This window comes from Geotrypetes seraphini, chromosome 1 (assembly GCF_902459505.1).
Source record: "Geotrypetes seraphini chromosome 1, aGeoSer1.1, whole genome shotgun sequence".
Classification (NCBI taxonomy): domain Eukaryota; kingdom Metazoa; phylum Chordata; class Amphibia; order Gymnophiona; family Dermophiidae; genus Geotrypetes; species Geotrypetes seraphini.
The window spans coordinates 487,475,934-487,497,408 of NC_047084.1; the positions used below are offsets into that span (position 1 = coordinate 487,475,934).

The 21,475-nt window shown below is 48.8% G+C and overlaps 1 protein-coding gene across 1 annotated transcript in view; it reads right to left on the reverse strand.

Moving 5' to 3' along the window:
- Positions 1-21,475, reverse strand: part of SMC2 (structural maintenance of chromosomes 2) — a 166,584-nt gene that overhangs the window by 95,516 nt on the left and 49,593 nt on the right. The window contains 1 exon segment of the mRNA XM_033926356.1: positions 12,758-12,875. Within this exon segment, the coding sequence (XP_033782247.1) occupies positions 12,758-12,875 (118 nt within the window).

Genomic DNA, 21,475 nt, shown 5'->3' on the forward strand with positions numbered 1-21,475 from the left:
CTTAACACCTATTCAATAAGCTCAAAGCATTCTTCCCCCTCCCCCCCCTACTCTCCAAGCACTATACATATCCCAAATTTTATGATAAAGAGGCAAAATTTTCTTGCATATAGCTGTATGTTTACACATCAATTGGATATAATCAAGCCTTTTTAATAACACCTCTCTGTCAGATAGCTTTGCTGAGTGCCAAAGATGTGCCACTGTAAATATAAACATCACCAATCAGTGTTCATATTTATCATAACCTGGAGGTGAGTTCAATAAGCAGGAAGCAGGTAGTACTGAAAAATGTTTCCCCATAATACACACCAAAAGTTGACCTACCATATACCAAAAGCCTCGGATCAAGGTACATTTCCACCAAATATGCCTGAAATCACCGCGTTAGCCATCACCTCTCCAGCAGTGAAAAGCAGAAGTTCCATATAGCTGAGCCAGTTTGCTGGGGGTCAGATACCAATGATATACCCATTTTCAATCATATTAGAAGAGAGAATAAGAGAAAAAAGGTTTCTATAAATTTGTTTCCACCTCTGTTCTCCCGTTGCCCAGCCCAGAATTCTCTCCCAAATTTCCCTATATAGATCTAGGGGCGCCTCCCTATATAAAAGGGCTAAACAGAGCTGGGAGATCCTCCATCGTCCCAAGCACTTATGTTAATTTGTTATTTTAATTTTTTTATTGGCTAAAAACTGGCGCAGTCAATTATCACACCAATTAAGCCAATTATAAAAAAGAGGTTGAAAGCAGATTCCAAAGTTATGCGTTGCTAGGCATCCTCATTAAAGGCGCCTAATTTAGGTGTTCTTTACAGAATCTGGCCCTATGTGGAAGAGTCCATTGCACAAAAGACGATGGAATATGAAAGCAAACTTCCAGAATCCAGTTCCCCCATTAAACTTGGACAAGCAGTTCAACAAGTAGAAGAAATGGTTGAAAATCCATTTGCATCCAAAGGAAAGGAATCAATAGAAATTATGAAAGACTTTCAAGAATCTGGATCATAAAAGGAGAAGCAACAAATGGCAAATGCATGAGTACAGCAGGAAATATTCCAGGACCCATTCATGAATCAACATTGGACACATGAATGGTTAAACAGGGGTGAATTGAAACTCAAGGACGAACAATTGATAGTTTCAGCCCAGGACAGTGGATTATGGATTACAGCAAGCATTGAAAAAAAATTGGTGCGACTGAAATTTGTAGTTTCTTTAAGGAGCTAGAAACAGTTCTTCATTTCATAGTTGACTGCAAAAGATTAAGTTCTAACCATGATAATCTTTCTTGTAGATGTCTCTAGTAGTCCTAATGCTAGGGTTATGCATCTGAACCCACAAGTTGCTTGTAGAAAGCTGTCAATCATCTTTTAACTCCGCCTCCTTCCCAGGGAGCTACTCCTGCACCCCCAGTTTGTACAACAATCAAGCAGCACTGTAATGGAAGACATAACGGGAAGGAGGGAAATGGAGGGGGAAAAAAATCACCAACATTACAATTCTGTTCTGCTCTGTTTCAATTAACATTATAACATTCAACTAACCTAATCAAAACCGATACAAAAGCTATGTGCAATCAGCACCAATATTTATAGAGCTTGTAGCTACTTGCATGTCCTGCTATCAAGCAGAGACTCAGACCAGACTTTACTTTCTTTTTTTCTTTACTCCAAGCTTATCTGAGATACAGAGAATTCTAAGGCAGAAGGCAGGCAAAGACCACTTATAGGGCGGGTCTTCAGGACTATTAGACATCTACAAGAAAGAAAATTATTAAGGTTAGAACCTAATCTTTCTAGTGCCACTTATCTAGTAGTCCAGAATGCAGTCCCCTGAGTCTAGGGTGGGACCCGTGAGCCTGATTAACACTGATGACCTAACAGTGATTTCCTTCCTGGCTGCCACATCTACTCAATAGAACCTGATATGAAGGGATAGACCATGTAGCTGCTCTATAGATCTCCTCGGGCAAAATAGCCCGAGTCTCTGCCCACAAGGTAGCAACTCCTCTGGTGGAGTGTGCTTTCAACACGATCTATGACTGCTTATCACAGCCCACATATGCGGAGGTAATTACCATTTTAGTCTATCTGAAAATTGAGGTCTTAAGACGCTGGAAACCCTTTCTTAGCATGACTGATCGGAACAAAAAGATGATCCTATATGTGAAACTCATTAGTAACTTTGAGATTCCAGAGAAGCATTTGCTTGACATCAAGCACAAGTAACGCTTTATCTTTTTTCTTCGACCCCATAGGATGAAATGCAGGCAAATGGACTTCCTGATTGACGTGGAAGGCAGAGACTACTTCAGGTAAGAAAGATGGAACCGTGTGTAAGGAAAGCCCTGCTTCCATAATCTTTGGGTATGCTCCCTACAGGATAGAGCTTGTAACTATATGGTGTTAAGATTCCAGGATAGGAATGGGAGTCTCACTGGAGGGTGAACCAAAGAGCCCCTTTAAGAAAATGGGTGACATCTGGGTGAAAGGCCAGAGACCTCACCCCCCGAGCTTGGAAACAGGAGAGGCCTGCTATCTGTACCTTTCAGCAATCCAACCGACAGATCCTTCTAAAGTCCCTCTAGGAAAAAGTCCAGGATTATCAAAATTGGGGCTCTTAAGGGCTCTACATCATAGATAGCATACCAGTGCTGAAAGGACTTCCAGGCCTTATTATAGGCTGCCACCGTCAACAGTACTTTAGCTCTAAGCAGAGTGGCAATGACCACATCCAACTAACCTTTGCTTGTAAGCCCAAAGTACTCCAGATTCTCTATGGGTCCTCAGTCCTGGTCCCCAAATGAGAAGATCCACTTAGACTAGAAGCCTTCATCCCTCTGGAGGTGAATTAGGTCCAATCGGGTACCACTAGAACTACCAACCCCAAAAGACTTATAATTCAGGGAATGACTTTACTCCATGGCCTAAGCTACATTGACACATACAAGAGCCTCTTCTCTGGCCACAGCTGGACTAACGCATCCAATCCCACGCTTTGACTGTAAAAGTGGGCTGCCTTTGTGTTTACTGTGTGCTGAAGCTATCAGATCCATCTGTGGATGACCCCACTGCCGAACAATGGTGTGGAACAATTGGAAGGGACAGCGACCATTTCCCTGGGTCGAGAGTTTGCCAACTGAGAAAGTTAGCCTGCACATTCTCCACTCCTGCTAAGTAAGTGAGAGAGCCTGCATATCACCACAGGCTGTTTCTCACTTCCGATAATCATGAAAGTGGTTGCTGAAGTGAGTCCGCCTGAGCAGACCAGCAAGAGAGGAAAGAGTCTTGAAGAGGTACCATGTGTGTTCTCGCCCAAGGAACCACCTCTGTATCTGCTGTGGGAGTCAGACTCTGTAACAGGTCCAAAACCTGCTTTTGAAGCTTCAGCCTGTGTGACTCTGAAAGAAAAATCTGGTCCAAGGCCATGCCAAACAGCTGAATCTTCTTGAAGATGACAATCCATCCCAGGTCCTGGAGGTGTTGGACCACTCTTGAAACTGCCAGTTTGTCTTCCTCCCTGGACGGGACTCTGATTAGCCAATCATCCAAACATGGGTGCACTTGGATCCCTGCCTTATGAAAGTGTGCCGTTACCACCACCATTACTTTGGTAAAGGTGAGAGGTGCCATTTTTAGGTCATAGGGGAGCAAGGAAAACTGGAAATGTTGTTCCAGCACATGAAACTGCAAGTACCTCCTGTGGGCTGGAAAAATTGGAGTGTGGCAATAGGCTTCCGTCTTCTGTCAAATCGAGGGAGGCATGAAATTCCCCCAGTGCCATAGCCACTATGACTGATTGAATGGTTTCCATGCAGAAACATGGCACTTTCAGTACATCATTGACCGACTTGAGGTCCAGAAATGGCATCCAGTTGTCTGAGCCTTTCTTTGGCACGATGAAGTATATGGAATATCTGCCTGGGACTGGCATCAATGCACTTTCAGAGGACTCTGGAAAGGGTCTCCTTCCGCTAAGATCAAGCCTCCTGCAGATCCCCAGCCTTGGAGGACTCGGAGAAGGTTGCCTCCAAGCCTCCCGCTCCTTCTCTGTGCGCTCTGCTGTATGGGGGACATGGATGCTCCACAGCCAGCCAGCAGAAACCGGGAATGATAGAGCGGTAGAAAGGTCTGAGGGGGGGTCCATCCCTATTGATTTTAAGCATAATTGAGGGGTTTTGAGGCAGATGAAGACTTTAGAAATAAAAAATTGTTTAAAATCTAAAATGGCAACCGCCAGCAAAATCATACCAAAAACGGCTCATGGGGACTCCCCTGAGGTACAATAAAATGAAGGCAAAGGGGTTTTGGAGGTGGGGGATCCTAGCTATGGCCCCCCCACGATTTTCCCCATAGGCTATAATAGCCTTCCTTACTGTGCCTGGTGCCTACCTGCTTCAGCTTAAGAATGCAGCTGGAATAAATGGAAAAGAACTCTGTCTTACAGGTTCATGTGACAAACTTGTTCTTCAGGCTGCCAGTCAGACTAATGTTGGACCGAGCCTCTACTCCTGGAAAACCTCACACTGCGATGGGGGGTGGACCATGCAGCCGACACTATTAAGCCTGGCTAAGCCAGGACAGAGCCAAACAGCCTATGCTCAAGCTCCTGATAAATCAGGGATGTGAGCAGCTATGCAGAAGATTGCTCCTGAGCTCCAAAAATATGAAAGCAGACTGGCTAGCTAGGTGTCCCAGAGGGCTGATCCTTTTAGTAGCAGATCTCCACAGAGGGAGTCTGTGTCTTCTCCCAGGCAGAGATCCCAGCAAGTTGGAACCTCTGGGCACCGAGACTCCAACCGAACACGAGGAAAAAGAAAACAAAAAACCTCCCTCAAAATAACAAAACCGTAGAGATCAGAAACACTTCTGAACTTGGTTGCCTGCAGAAAAAAAATTGAGGGGGAAGGAACTCTATACTCTATACCTCAGTACATTAGAGACATAAAGGACCTCATTTCTTTTAAAAGAGCTTTAAAAACCTATTTTTTTAAGGAAGCTTTTAACATATGAATCTTAGATTTATAAATTTTGTTTTATTAACGCTAGGCTTAATATCCCTTAATTTCACTTTTTTCCCTTCCCTGAGTTATTTTTTCCCTTAAATGTATATTTTCCTCTACAAATATATTGTAACTTTTCCCTTCTACCCGCTTGTTTCATGTGTGTTAACCCAGTATGTTTTTTGTTTTTTTTTTAATTTAAAGGTCAATGTATTTGTATTTATATTTTTACCTGAATTGTACATCGCTTAGGAATTTAATAAGCGATTTATCAAGCACTAATAAAACTTGGAAACTTGAAAGATGACTGACAGCATTTTGTAAGCAAGTTGTGGCTTCAGATGCATAACCCTAGTGTTCAGACTACTAGACACATTGCATTAGGAGTACTGATAGAAACATAATGGCAGATAAAGGCCAAATAGCCCATCTAATCTGCCCATACACAGCATAGTCTGTTATTGACAAAGACATGGGGGAAGCCACTGCTTGCCCTGGATCAGTAACATGGAATGTTGCTATTCCTTGGGTTTTGGCCCAGTACTAGTGACCTGTATTGGCCACCGTAAGAAGGGGCTACTAGGCTTGATGGACCATTGGTCTGACCTAGTAAGGCTATTCTTATGTTCTTATCTCCTCTTTTCCCTAAGAAATCCCACATGCCTGTCCCACTATCATATCTCCCTTCTCCTGCCTTTCCTCCAAGTATACATATTGAGATCTTTAAGTCTGTCCCCATACAAGCAGTGGCTTCCCCCATGTCTTTGTCAATAACAGACTATGCTGTGGATGGACAGATTAGATGGGCTATTTGGCCTTTATCTGCCATTATGTTTCTATCAGTACTCCTAATGCAATGTGTCTAGTAGTCTGAAGACCACTAACCATTATGATGAAGACCACTAACCATTATTTGGTAAGGGCCTCAACGACCTTAGAGTCCACTGACCATTTTAGTAGCCTTCCTCTGAACCGACTCCACCCTTTTCTATCTTTTTGAAGGTGCGATCTCCAGAACTGAACACAATGAGGTCTACCCAGAGACTTATATAGGGGCATCAATACTTTCTTCTTCCTTCTGGCCATACCTCTCCTTACGCACCCTAGCATCTTTCTAGTGGAAAATTTTTATACAGAAAGGTATAACAAGATAGCGATTTGTATCTTCAGGCTGCCTTTTATTCAGGTTCTAAAATCCTCAAACCCTCGACCTCTTGCACTCCCACATGATTCTTTGGGGTGGGGGACGACACAGCTGACCTCCGCCAAGTCTCATAACCAGTTGTGGGTCAAATCAGCCTGCATTCAAGTACCTGACTCTGCAAGGACGATCACCACTCCCAGGGGACCTAGTCCTGAGCTCTCAAGTGTTAACGCAGGCCAGCCAGGCAGGTGCTCTTTTTAAAAGTGTGGCCCTTCTGACTACAGACCCTATTTCGTCCTTTTCCTAGGCAAAGCTGTCCCAGGACTACTGGGAACCTCTTAGTACAGGGAAGCCTCAGAAAATAGATTAAATCCCGAAAATAAAAAAATCTAATGCAGAGCAGATGAAAAGACATCTTCTCAACTCGCTTACAGAAGACTGAGGCGAGGGGGGTGCTGCTCAGAGAGACAAGAGGGTGGACAAAAGAAAATGGTTGATGGCTTCTGCAAGCAACTCTCAAGTTGAGGTGCTTAACCCGTCTGTAAGGAATCGTATGCTGTTTGCACAGGAAGGAGAAATTAGGTTCTTACCTGCTAATTTACTTTCTTTTAGCTTCTCCAGACCAGTAGAGGATAATCTTTACAAATGGGTATATATCCAATCATGATCAGCAGGTGGACACTGAAAACAAAACTGTGGGACAGTATATAATATACTCCCTTCTCTATTTACCTCAGTGTGCCGAATAGCCAAGCAGAACCAAGAACTGGAAAACAGAAAGAAAATAATACTCCGAACAGGAGTAACAACTAACATACACAAGTGCTGTTGGAAAATGCAGAGGAGAAATACCCGAAGGAAAATGTCCCCACAGCTCGCCAGCTAAGCCACAGCCGCTGTTCTTCAATTCTCCCCGGCCCTAGAAAAATACTAGAACCCGCAGCAAAAAACAAAAACTGCCCGCGAAATAGCCCCAACAACAACAACAACAGACAGGGTGGGGACCTCTACTGGTCTGGAGAAGCTAAAAGAAAGTAAATTAGCAGGTAAGAACCTAATTTCTCCTTCTTTAGCACTCTCCAGACCAGTAGAGGTTAATCTTCACAAATGGGACGTACCAAAGCAGTCCCTCTCACGGGCGGGACCCCCGAAGGGCCGATACCAGAACACGCTCACCGAACACCGCGTCCCGACGCGCCTGAACATCTACCCGATAATGTCTAACAAAGGAATGCAAGGAGGACCAAACTGCAGCCTTACAAATATCCACTGGAGGCACGAGCGACGACTCAGACCAAGAAGCTGCCTGACCCCGAGTGGAATGAGCCTTGAGAAACTCCGGAACAGGCTTCTGTCTCAGAAGATAAGCGGAAGCAATCGTCTCCTTGATCCAGCGCGCAATAGTAGCCTTAGAAGCGCCAGCCCCCCGACGAGGACCCGCCAGAAGGACAAAGAGATGATCGGATTTCCGGAATTCCCGGGTCCGCTGCACATAAGAGCGAAGGACCCGACCGACATCCAACTTGCGCAGCTGCTGTTGCTCAGAAGAGCCCTCCCGACTACTCAAGACTGGGAGGACCACCGATTGATTGACATGAAAAGGAGAAACTACTTTCGGCAGAAAGGAAGGAACAGGCCGCAAGACAACCCGCTCCCTAGAAAACTCCAAGAAGGGAGCCCTACAAGAGAAAGCCTGTAGCTCAGAAACACGCCTAGCGGAAATAATGGCCACCAAAAAGACCGCCTTCAGAGTAAGGTCCTTCAAAGAACAGCCATCCAATGGCTCGAAAGGTGGGCGCACCAACAAAGAGAGAACCAGATTGAGATCCCAAGAGGGAACAGAGGGCCGTATGGGAGGCCTGAGCAACTTGGCCGCCCGCAAAAAGCAAATCACATCAGGAATGGCCGACAAACGCTGACCTGTCACCAACCTTTGAAAAGCCGACAGGGCCGCAAGTTGAACCCGGAGAGAAGACCAAGCCAGGCCTCTATCCAGGCCATCCTGCAAGAACTCTAGAATGTTAGGCAGGGAAGCACGAAAAGAGATCACTCCCGCACCCGGCACCACCCCTCAAAGAGACGCCAAACCCGCACATAAGCCCGAGAGGTAGAAAGCCTCCGGGACCCCAAGAGTGTAGAGATCACCTTATCTGAATATCCCTTCTTACTAAGGCGACCCCTTTCAAGAGCCAAGCCGTAAGACAGAAGGGAGACGGGTCGAACATGGGAATGGGACCCTGCGTCAGAAGATCGTCCAAGAGAGGCAGAGGAAGAGGATCCGCCACCAGATGCCTCACCAGATCCGCATACCACGGACGTCGAGGCCAATCCGGAGCCACCAGAACCACCAGCCCCGGATGGTGAACAATGTGAAGAAGTACTCTGCCCACTAATGGCCAAGGAGGGAACACATACAACAGCCCCTCCGTCGGCCACGGTTGGACCAGAGCATCCAGACCCTCGGCCAGACCGTCCCTGCGACGACTGAAGAAGCGGGGCACTTTGGAGTTGCCACTCGTGGCCATCAGGTCCATCAAGGGCTGCCCCCAAGTCTGCACTATCAACTGAAACGCCACGGCGCCGAGACACCACTCTCCTGGATCCAGGAAGTGACGACTGAGGAAGTCCGCCTGAACATTTTCTACCCCGGCTATGTGAGAGGCCGAGATGTCCAGAAGATGGGACTCCGCCCAAACCATGAGCTGAGCCGCCTCCTGCGCCCCCCTGACGATTGACATAAGCCACCGCCGTGGCATTGTCCGACAGGACTCTGACCGACTTGCCCAACAAAAGGGAGTGGAAAGCTAACAGCGCCAGACGGACCGCTCTGGTCTCCAACACGTTGATCGACCAGGAGGCCTCCTCCGTGGACCAGGTGCCATGAGCTGAGTGACCCAAACACTGAGCCCCCCAACCGAGGAGACTCGCATCCGTAAGGAGCACCGTCCACTGCGGGAGATCCAGACCCACCCCCTGAACCAGGTGAGGGGTCCGGAGCCACCAACGCAGACTGCAGCGCGCCATGCCTCGCAGGGGAACAGGAACATCCAACCTGTGCCTCTGGGGAGACCACCTCCGGAGCAGAGCATATTGAAGAGGACGCATGTGGGCCCGCGCCCACCTCACCACGTCCAGGGACGCCGCCATCGACCCCAAGACTTGGAGGAAATCTCGCGCCCGAGGACACCGGGACGCCAAAAGCAGGCGAATCTGAGATTGCAATTTGCTCACCCGGGCCTCTGGAAGGAAGACCTTCCCCAAGGAGGTGTCGAATAGAACCCCAAGGTACTCCAGACGCTGAGCCGGGACCAACCGACTCTTGGAAAGGTTGACCACCCAGCCCAGCGACAGGAGAAACTCCACCAGCCGAGCCGTAACCCGGGAGCTCTCCTGCAACGACTTTGCCCGAATCAACCAGTCGTCCAGGTAGGGGTGGACCAGAATGCCCTCCGACCGCAAGGCTGCCGCGACGACCACCATCACCTTGGTGAACGTCCGGGGAGCCATGGCCAGACCAAAGGGAAGCGCACAGAACTGATAGTGCCGACCCAAGATCGCAAAGCGAAGGAAGCGCTGATGAGAGGCCCGAATGGGAACATGCAAGTAGGCCTCCGTCAGATCGAGAGAAGTGAGAAACTCCCCCGGCTGAACCGCCAGAATGACCGACCGCAGAGTTTCCATGCGGAAAGATGGAATCCTGAGAGCCCTGTTGACCCCTTTCAAATCCAGGATGGGCCGAAAGGTCCCCTCCTTCTTGGGCACCACAAAGTAAATGGAGTATCTGCTGGTGCCCCACTCCGGAGGGGGCACTGGAACAACTGCCTTGAGATCTATCAAGTGCTGAAGGGTCTGGCGAAAAGCCTGCGTCTTCCAAGGAGTCTGACATGGAGAGGCTAGGAAAAGGTCCGGCAGAGAGCGGGCGAACTCCAGGGCATAACCGTCCCACACCACCTCCAGGACCCACTGATCGGACGTGATCTCGGCCCATTTGGGGAAAAAGTCACGCAGCCGGGCCCCCACCGGAACCAAAGGGGGCGCCGGCAAGGAGTCATTGTGCAGGACGGGAAGCGGGGGAACCGGCGGAGGGATTCCCTGCCCCCCGACGGCCCCCCGAAAGGGCTGCATGCGCTGGAAGAACCGACCCCGGGAAAACCCTGGAGCCGGAAAAGAAGCAGCCCCACGCCCAGGGCGATACTTGCGAAACTCCCGCAGACGCCCCCGGGCAGCGCCACCCCAAGACGCAGGGCGGGCACAGTCCTCAGGCAGACGGGGCACCTTTGAGTCCGTCAGAGTCTGAATCAACTTATCCAATTCCTCCCCAAACAAAAAAGACCCCCGGAAGGGAAATTTAGTAAGCTTAGCTTTGGACGCAGCATCCGCCGACCAAGCGCGCAGCCACAAAATACGCCAAAGGCCATAGACTTAGCCGAGATCCGCACCAAGTCATACAGAGCATCTGAGAGGAACGAGGCAGCCATCTCAATCTTCGCCACCTCCTGATCCACCAAAGACCAGTCATCAGACTCCCGATCCAGGACACGCTCAGCCCACCGAAACACGGCGCGAGCGACCAGCCCCCCACAAATAGCCGCCTGGACCCCAAAGGCAGAGACCTGAAAATTTTGCTTAAGGATGTTCTCCAACTTGCGCTCCTCAGAGTCCCGCAAGGCAGAACCGCCCTCAACAGGCACGGTATGCCGCTTAGAAATCGCCGAGACCACCGCGTCTACGACTGGCGATGTTAAAGTAGCCCGATCCCCCTCTGGGATGGGATACAAACGAGCCATGCTGCGCGCCAAACGAAACAGCGCCTCCGGCGTTTTCCACTGTTCTAGTATAATATCCCGAATATCCTGATGCATAGGAAAAGAGCGGGAAACGGAACGGATCCCCCGTAGCAGAGGGTCCCCCACACGCGGAGTCTCCGGCGGCGCATCCTCAAAACGCAACACCGAAGAAACCTGTTGAATCAGGTCCGGCAGCTCATCTCTCTGAAAAAGGCGCACCACGGAACGCCTCTTCGCCGGAGGACGGGAAACCCGACAACCCACCGCCAGCGGCCGTCCCCTCGAGAGGATCCTGGAAATCCTCAGAAGGGTCCAGGTCCTCATCCAGACCGACCCGCTCCTCCGACCATAAATCCTCGTCCCACGACACCCGCGGACGCTTGGACAAGGGAGGAGGAGGAGGAGACGCCACAACAGATGAGAGAGGCAAAGCCGCAGGGAGCGCGGAGGAAACCCCACTCCCCAAAACCCCCTGAGCGCATCCGGGACCCCCAGCCGCCTGAAAATAGGCTCTGCACAAAGAAAAAAATAAATCAGGAGAAAACCCCCCCGAGGGTTCCAAGGGACTCCCTGCCACAGCAGGGGACCCAGCAGAAACCTGCCCCTGTTTTTCCAATACAGGGGGAAGGTCACCTGAGGTGGAAGACAAAATGGAGAGGCCAGACTGAGAAGATGGCGACTTTCCCGCCAAAAATGCTCCCTCCATAGCCTGTAGCGGCATGAGAAACCTGAACAGTCCCAGCCGCTAAAACAGGCAAGTCGGCATCAGCTGTCAAAATATCAGCTGAGAGGGAATCCCCAACAACCCGACCGTCGGCGGCTCGGGGAATCCCTCCGTGGGCGGTTGGGGAAGACCGGGCTTCCCCACTATTCCCAGCCGACTCGCGAGGCATCATCGGCGGGGAGCTCTGGGCGCCTGCAGCCGCTGCCGATGGAGCTCCTCCACCGCACCGGCCTGAACACCACTTGCACAGGCCGGCCACGAGTGCCTCGCGCCTGGAGCACAATGAGCACTTTTTCCCTTTAGAAGTGCTCATTGCTCCATACGCGACCTAGCTATAAAAAAGTGCCGGTTAGATGAAAAAATACAGTAAAATACAGTTTTCTTAAAGGGAAACAACCCTCCAGACCAGCACTACCTCAGGATTTTTTTTTTTTTTTACAGAACAGACTCCACAGGCTCTCGAAGCAATATGCCTTGCTTGATTTAGGGGGCAAGGCTTACTGCTGAGGCTCCTCTAAAAAAATGTGGGTAGGTGGAGGAAGTGGGGGGAGGGACCCCGCTCGAGACCCACCGGGTTTGACACCCCCGAGGTCGGACGAACCCCCAAACAGGGCCCGCCCAAGTTCCGTCCGGCCAAAAACAGGGACTATAAACCCCCTAAACAAATTCCAACAGCCCTACCAAGGGAGATGGGTACAGATCACATCAACACCTGCTGGAGACTGAAAGAAGACTGAGGTAAATAGAGAAGGGAGTATATTATATACTGTCCCACAGTTTTGTTTTCAGTCTCCACCTGCTGGTCATGATTGGATATATACCCATTTGTAAAGATTAACCTCTACTGGTCTGGAGAGTGCTAAAGAATATGCATTTATGTTCTTCTTTTACTAGCATCTATTAAACACCCCACTCCTTGAAAAATATAAATCCTCAACTGTCCCAGGCACAGACTTAGATCCCAAGTCCTTTGGGGCATGGGAGCATGCCTTGAGCTCAGATGAGAAAAAATGACTAATCAAATGAGAATCAAGTTGCCTAGTCACTGTTCCTTTCATTGACAAGTGATCATATTCAGGCCCCTTTTCAGCATCTTACTTGTAATCAAACCGTAGATTCGGGAATCTGGCCATTAAAGCTTCATAGGACTCTTTCAGCCGACTGACATTACGAGATAGCTCTCTGCGCATCTCTAAGAATTTTTCCTCTTTTCCATCTGAAATCAACACAAAAAAATCAGGAAGTTATTCAAAAATTTTTAGAATGAAGGGGCTTTCTTAGTCTATTCTTTTATTAATTTTTGTTTTGCCTGCTATTAAATTATTAAGCTTTTTTTTGCATTTTTAAAAAAAATGTACTTGGTAGTTTTATTGCATGACTCCTAAGATTGAAACAATTTTTTTTTAAAATGATAAAAGATTACAAACAAAATGAAGGTGCTCTTGCCAAGATACATGCCTCAAGCTTAAAAAAACCCCAACAACAAAAAAAGAAGAGATATCATCTAATTTCATAACTCAATAACATCAACAAATATCCCCTTCCCCATCCCTCCTTTTGCATCTTTTTAGAACTTTACATTTTAGCTTTTCTGCTTTCCTCTTCCACTAGGGACATGGCCTGCTTCCAAGCATTCCTCTCCCCTTCCAAGTACTCTCTCCCTAGGTAAAGCAATAGGGCCCTGCAGCCATCGCTCTTCTGTAGGAATCCAGGGCTTGAATTGGATATATATATATATATAAAACATACACACAGACACACACATATATATCTCTTATATATCAGTACTCTCACAATTATCTGGCACCCATGGGGATTGGTAGATGCTGCCTAAATGTTGTTTTTGGTTGCTTGAGAGTTACCATTAAAAATAGGCCTAATACTATACCCCATACCATAAACTCTGTAATGACTTCATATTAATATTGAAATACAATAGGGGCTCCTTTTACAATTGCCGCACGCGCTAGCCGCAACTGCCTCCTTTTGAGCAGGCGGTAGATTTTCGGCTAGCATGCGCTAATCCGGTGCGTGTGATAAAACCGTTAGCATGGCTTTGTAAAAAGAGCCCTAAATAAAAGCAAATTCCTTTCTGCCATTTCCTTCTCAGGTTCCAGCTTCCTCCATCTCTCACTCCAACTGCAGTTTTGTCTATCTTCCCACCTCCCCTTTTTGGTCTGAATCACTCTCTCTACCTCTCTCTATCATCCCCCCCCCTTGTAGGTCCAGTATCCTTACCACCCTCCTTTCTATCTGGGTCACTTTCTCTCCTCCCCACCTCACTTATGGTTCCAGCATCCATCTCTCCTCCTGTGCCCTTCACCCTGCAGGTCCAGTATCCATTTCCATTTCTCCCCCCCCACACACACACATTTCTCCCTCCCCCGTGTCTGGTCTCCCTCCCTCCCCCAGCGTAGGTCTGGTCCCTATGGCTTTCCTGAAGCATCAGCTACAAATCTCCCTCCCTCCAGCCCCAGAAACAGTAGCGGCAGCTGGTCCTAACACCTCCCCTCCCTCCGGTCCCCGAAACAGCAGCGACAGCTGGTCCTGACACACCCTTCCTCCCACTTATCCAAAGCAGCTCCGTAAACAGGCTGCTTCCCACCAGCCTCGGCAGGGCCCTTACTCTGCTGTGTTGTAAGTGGCGTGGCAGAGGAAAGGCCCTACTGGGGCTGGCCAGAAGCAGCTTGTTTACAACGCTGCCTCTGCTCACCAGCTGCCGCTTATGCTTCAGGTAAGTGAGGGAGGGAGATTTGTGGTCACTGCTGATGCTTTGGGGGCTGGAGGTAGGGAGGTTGTTGGGTTAGAAGCACATGACTTTGGAGGTTGTCGGGTGAGGAATGTGGAACCAATTTATTTATTTATTTTGCCAATTGGTTGAGTGTGTCAGTTAATTGAATACCAGTTAACTGGGATTCTACTGGTGTGTCTTACTGACTTCTTTATACCATCAGAAAAGAATGGTGCGAAAATATGAAAGTGCGAAAACGTTTTGAAGAACCCTCATATATACAATATATTACTGTTGATTATAGGATACACATACGCTCCCTCAAAAACTTTATCTTCCCTTCAAACACAATGAAAAATATTTTGTAAGTTAAGTCTAAAGTTTAGACTCTAAACCAGGGGTGCCCAACGCGTCAATCGCGATCGACCGGTAGCTCAGGAAGGCAACGTGAGTCGATCGCAGAGCCCATCCCGGGCTCTGTGATAGACTCGTGTTGCCGTCCCGATCTACCGGGCCTATCAGCCTTCCTCTCCCCGACGTCAAAGACGCCGAGCATTAGGCTGTTTTTGTCATTTCGGGGGGGGGGGGCATGGTGGCGGCAGCAGCAACAACAGCCTGAAAAAGAAGTCATCCTGGCCCAGGTCGGTGTCATACTCCGGAACTTCTACCTCTTCCAGCAGCCCTCTCCCTTCTACCTGCTTCCGGCCACACCCCCTGCTCCACGGCTCTCTTCGGCAACTCAGCAGCAGCGATTGACACAAGCTTCTGACGTCAGGGCCTACCCTCTGCGAGTCCCGCTTGTTTAAACTTCCTTTTTCCACAAAGGCGGGACTCGTAGAGGGAAGGCCTCGATGTCAGCAGCTTGTCTTGATCACCGCTGCTGACGAGTTGCTTAAGAGAGCCGCGGAGCAGGGGGGTTTTGCCAGGTGCAGGTAGAAGGGAGAGGGCCAGATGCAGGACTCGTGGGTGAGGGAGCAGAAGAGAGAGAGAGAAAGAGAGAGGGGAGGGAAACAAAAGGAAATATTTCATACTGGGCTGGGCCGGAGTGGAGGGAGGGTGGAAAGATTCTGGCTAGAGGGTGCATTAACAAAGGAAAAGGGGGGAAAGCTGAAAATGGAGATAGTGACACAAAGAAGAGAAAGGGTAAGCAGGACCTACTGAATAAGGATAGAGATACAGAGGGGACATGAAGAGGAGGTGAAATAGAGACATAGAAGTAATGCTGAAAAAGTGTGTGGGGGGAGATAAAGACATTGAAAGGGCAAATGGTGAACATGGGGTAAAGACAAGGACAGAGACAAATGAAGATTCTGAAAAAGTTGTGAGATAGGGATATAGGTGAGATGGACACAAAGAAGGGTGATGCTGGAAAATAGGTGGAATGGTAATTCAGACAGACACAGAAGGGAAATGCTGGATCAAGGAGAGATGGGGCTCAGGCTGGATTGAATGAGGAGAAATGCCTTGTTGGCCCGGAACTTCCTCTCCTACGTCAGAATTGACATCAGGGAGTGGAATGCTGGTCAGCGCGACGCTTCTGCAGGGAAAGCTTGGGACGGCGGTGGCTTGGGGGCTGTTCCCTGATGGCGGTGGCAGCAAACCGAGTGGCTTGGGGGAGGGCACGGAGAAAGAAAGAAAGAAAGGGGGCAGACAGGGAGACAGAAAGAAGGGGGAACAGGGAGACAGAAAGAGGTCTGGAGGAGAGGAAACATACAGGAGGCTGAAAGAAAGGAAGAAAGATTGGATGCACAGTCAGAAGAAGAAAGTGCAACCAGAGACTCATGAAATCACCAAACAGCAAAGGTAGGAAAAATGATTTTATTTTCAATTTAGTGATCAAAATGTGTCGGTTTTGAGAATTTATATCTGCTGTCTATATTTTGCACTATGGCTCCCTTTTACTAAACCGCAATAGTGTTTTTTAGCGCAGGGAGCCTATGAGCATTGAGAGCAGCACGAGGCATTCAGCGTAACTCCCTGTGCTAAAACCTACTATTGTGGTTTAGTAAAAAGGGAGGGGGTGTATTTGTCTATTTTTGTATTTTGTTACTGAGGTGACATTGCATAGAGTCATCTGCCGTGACCTCTTTGAAAAAACCCGGAATATGAATAATTAACATTTTCGCTGCCTTTTAGTGTGCTTTGTGTTTTTTTTTAATTTTATTGTTGGTAGATCATTTTGACTTAGTCATTATAAAAGTAGCTCGCAAGCCCATAAAGTGTGGGCACCCCTGCTCTAAACTATATGCTATTTTATCAATTCCAAGTTATGAGAAATGCCACATTAAGCCACATATGGTCACTAAATCTCACATTGACTAATACTATATAATGAAATACATACAACATTTAGGAGATACTTGTATAACCGAGCACCTAGGAAGGAGAAATTAGGTTCTTACCTGCTAATTTACTTTCTTTTAGCTTCTCTAGGTTAATCTTACAAGTGGGTATATATCTCATCATGACCAGAAGAGGGAGACTGAAACAAAACTGTGGAATAGTACATAAGAGATACCTTCCCCTATTCCTATCAGTCTACCGAATAGCCAAGCAGAACTAAGAACTAGAAACAGAAATAAACAATACTCCAAACAGGAGTAATAACTAACATACCCAAATGCTGTTGGAAAATGCAGAGGACAAATACCAGAAAGAAAAAGTCCCCACAGCTAGCCAGCCGAGCCACAGCCACTGTTCTTCAATTCTCCCTGGCCCTAGAAAAATACTAGAACCTGCAGCAAAAACCAAAAACTGCCCGCACAATAATAGACAGGGACCTCTACCGGGTCTGGAGAAGCTAAAAGAATGTAAAATTAGCAGGTAAGAACCTAATTTCTCCTTCTTTAGCACTCTCCAGACTGGTAGAGGTTAATCTTACAAGTGGGATGTACCAAAGTAGTCCCCATCATGGGTGGGACCCCCGAAGGGCCAACACCAGAACACGCTCACTGAATACCGCATCCCGACACAATAGTAGCCTTAGAAGCGCCATCCCTCTGATGAGGACCGGCTAGGACAAAGAGATGATCTGATTTCCAGATCTGCTGGGTCTTCTGCACATAAGAGTGAAGAACCCAACCGACATCTCACTTGCGCAACTGCTTCTGCTCAGAAGATCCCTCCCGACTACCCAACACTGGGAGGACCACAGCCTGATTGACATTAAAAGGAGAAACTACCTTTGGCAGAAAGGAAGGAACAGGCCTCAAGATAACCTGCTCCCTAGAAAACTCCAAGAAGGGAGCCCTAGAAGAGAAAGCCTGCAGCTCAGAAACCCGTCTAGCTGAAATAATGGCCACCAAGAAGACCGCTTTGAGAGTAAGGTCCTTCAAAGAGCAGTCACCCAAAAGTTCAAAAAGAGGGCGCACTAGCACTGACAGAATCAGATGCAGATCCCAAGATGGAACAGATGGTCGTACGGGAGGCTTGAACAATTTGGCCGCCTGCAAGAAGCAAATCACATCAGGAATGGCAGTCAAATGCTGACCTTTCAACAACCCACGAAAGGCTGACAAGGCCGCAAGCTGAACCCGGAGAGAAGACCAAGCCAGTCTCCTATCCAGGCCATCCTGCAAGAACTCTAAGATGTTAGACAGGGAAGCACGATGAGAGACCACTCCACTCACATCACAACACTCCTCAAATAGACGCCAAACCCTCACATAAGCCCGAGAGATAGAAAGCCTCCGGAACACCAAGAGAGTTGAGAACACTTTATCTGAATACCCCTTCTTACCTAGGCGACCCCTTTCAAGAGCCAAGCCGCAAGACAGAAGGGACCCAGATCGAACACTGGAATGGGACCCTGCGTCAGAAGGTTGTCCAAGAGAGGAGAGGAAGAGGATCTGCCACCAGATGCCGCACCAGATCTGCGTACCATGGACGCAGAAGCCAATCCGGAGCCACCAGAACCACGAGACCCGGATGGCGAATGATGCGGAGAAGAACTCTGCCCACTAATGGCCATGGAGGGAACACATACAACAGCCCCTCAATTGGTCATAGTTGAACCACAGCATCCAGGCCCTCGGCCAGCCAGTCTCTGCGATGAGTGAAGAAGCAGGGCAGTTTGGCGTTGACACTCGGGCCATCAGGTCCATCAGGGGCTGACCCCAAGACTGCACTATCAACTGAAAGGCCACCGGGCATAGACACCACTCTCCGGGATCTAGCACGTGACAACTGAGGAAGTCTGCTGGAACATTCTCCACTCCGGCTATGTGAGAGGCCGAGATGTCCTGAAGGTGGGACTCTGCCCAGACCATGAGCAAAGCCGCTTCCTGCGCTACCTGAGTGCTCTTGGTGCCTCCCTGACGATTGACGTAAGCCACCGCCGTGGCATTGCCCAACAGAACTCCGACTGACTTGCCTGACAAGAAGAGCAGAAGGCTAACAGCGCCAACACATTCGACCAGGACACCTCCTCTGTGGACCAGGTACCCTGAGCCGAGTGATCCTGAGCCCCCCCAACCGAGAAGACTGGCATCCGTGAGAAGCACAGTCCACCGTGGTTGATCCAGACTTGTCCCCTGAACAAGAGGAGAGGTCTGGAGCCACCAATGAAGACTACAGTGCGCCAAGCCTCGCAGAGGAACAGGGAGATCCAAACTGTACCTCTGGGGCGACCACCTCTGGAACAGAGCAAACTGAAGAGGACGCATGTGGGCCTGCGCCCACCTCACTACGTCTAAAGAAGCCGCCATCGACCCCAAGACTTGGAGGAAATCCTGCGCCTGAGGACACCGGGATCCCATAAGGAGGTGAATCTGAGATTGCAATTTGCTTACCTGGGGCTCTGGAAGGAAGACCTTCCCCAAGGAGGTGTCGAACAGAATTCCAAGGTACTCCAGATGCTGAGATGGGACTAACTGTCTCTTGGAAAAGGTTGACCATCCAGCCCACCGACTGGAGATACTCCACCACCCGAGCCATAACCTGGGTGCTCTCCTGCAACTAATTCACCCAAATCAACCAGTCATCCAGGTAGGGATGCACCAGAATGCCCTCTGACCATAAGACTGCCGCGACGACCACCATAATCTTGGTGAACATCCGGGGAGCCATGGCCAGGCCAAAGGGAAGCGCACAGAACTGATAGTGCTGACTCAAGATCGCAAAGCAAGGAAGCGCTGATGGGAGGCCCAAATGGGAACATGCAAGTTGGCCTCCATCAGATCGAGAGAAGTCAGGAACTCCCCCGGCTGAACCACCAGAATGACGGAATTCTGAGAGACCTGTTGACCTCTTTTAAATCTAGGATGGTTCCGAAAGGCCCCTCCTTCTTGGGCACCACAAAGTAAATGGAGTACCTGCCGGTGCCGCACTCCTGAGGGGGCACTGGAACAACTGCTTTGAGATCTAGCAAGCGCTGAAGGGTCTAGCGAAAGGCCTGTGTCTTCCAGAGCATAATTGTCTCATACCACCTGCAGGACCCACTGATCGGACGTATCTCGGCACACTTGGGAAAAAAGTTGCGCAGCCGGGTACCTATCGGAACCAAAGGGAGCGCCGGCAATGTGTCATTGTGCAGGATGGGCAGCGGAGGAACCGGCAGAGGGATTCCCAGCCCCTTGATGGTCCCCACAAAAGGACTGCATGCGCTGATAAAACCGACCCCGGGAAAACCCCGAAGCCTGGAAAGTAGCAGCCCCACACCCGTGGCGATACTTGCGGAACTCCTGCAGATACCCGCGTGCAGTGCCACCCCGAGACATTGGGCGGGCATGGTCCTCAGGCAGGCGGGGCACCTTAGAGTCCATCAGAGTCTGAACCAACTTATCTAAGTCCTCCCCAAACAGGGCCCACCCAAGCTCAATCCGGCCAAAAACGGGGACTAGAAACCCTAAACAAATTCCAAGAGCCCTACCAAGAGAGATGGGTATAGCTCACTCACACCTGCTGGAGACTGAAAGACTGATAGGAATAGGGGAAGGTATCTCTTATGTACAATTCCACAGTTTTTGTTTCAGTTTCCACCTGCTGGTCATGAAGAGATATATACCCACTTGTAAGATTAACCTCTACCGGTCTGGAGAGTGCTAAAGAAGAGCATATTCTATAAAAGAATGTAGGCATCTATTTTCTTTTATAGAATACTAGCTTTATTGCAAAATAGAGGCATTCTACAAGTTATATGCAAATCTCAAACACTCTGCTCACTGTCCAACTGTAAGATACACACATATTTACAGAATAGTGTGTAGGTAGAATTTTGGCACTACTCTCTCCACTAAATACACAAGTGCTTTTTTTGCACCAAAAACTAAAACAACAAAGGAAAAAGCCTCTATCTCATGTTTAAATCTCTATTCATGCTTTACCTTTAAAATCACCACCAGCATAAGAAAACCTTTGTTGTTACCGACTAAGCCAGGGGTGTCAAACTCAATTACATATGGGGCCAAAATCTAAAACACAGGTTAAGTCGTGGGCCAAATTTTTTATTAATATACTTAATCTTAGTAGAAGTATAGATCTTTCCTCACCCTGAGACACCATTCCAGCGATCCACTTGGTTACCTCATACATGTTACCATACTTGATCCCAACTTTATTCAAATAGTCAATCTAGGCATAGGCAGAATGCTCTTTTGTTTGGAGGAACCCAAAAGCTCGGCCCCAGACCCCACCCCCATAAAGCACAGTTACTTACCGTAACAGGTGTTATCCAGGGACAGCAGGCAGATATTCTTGACTGATGGGTGACGGCACCGACGGAGCCCCGGTACGGACAATTTTAGAGTGATTGCACTCTAAGAACTTGGAAAGTTCTGGTAGGCCGCACCGCGCACGCGCGAGTGCCTTCCCGCCCGACAGAGGCGCGCGGTCCCCAGTTATGATAAGCCAGCTAAGAAGCCAACCCGGGGAGGAGGGAGGGACGCAAGAATATCTGCCTGCTGTCCCTGGATAACACCTGTTACGGTAAGTAACTGTGCTTTATCCCAGGACAAGCAGGCAGCATATTCTTGACTGATGGGTGACCTCCAAGCTAACAAAAAGAGGGATGGAGGGAAGGTTGGCCATTAGGAAAACAAATTTTGCAAAACAGATTGGCCGAAGTGTCCATCCCGTCTGGAAAAAAC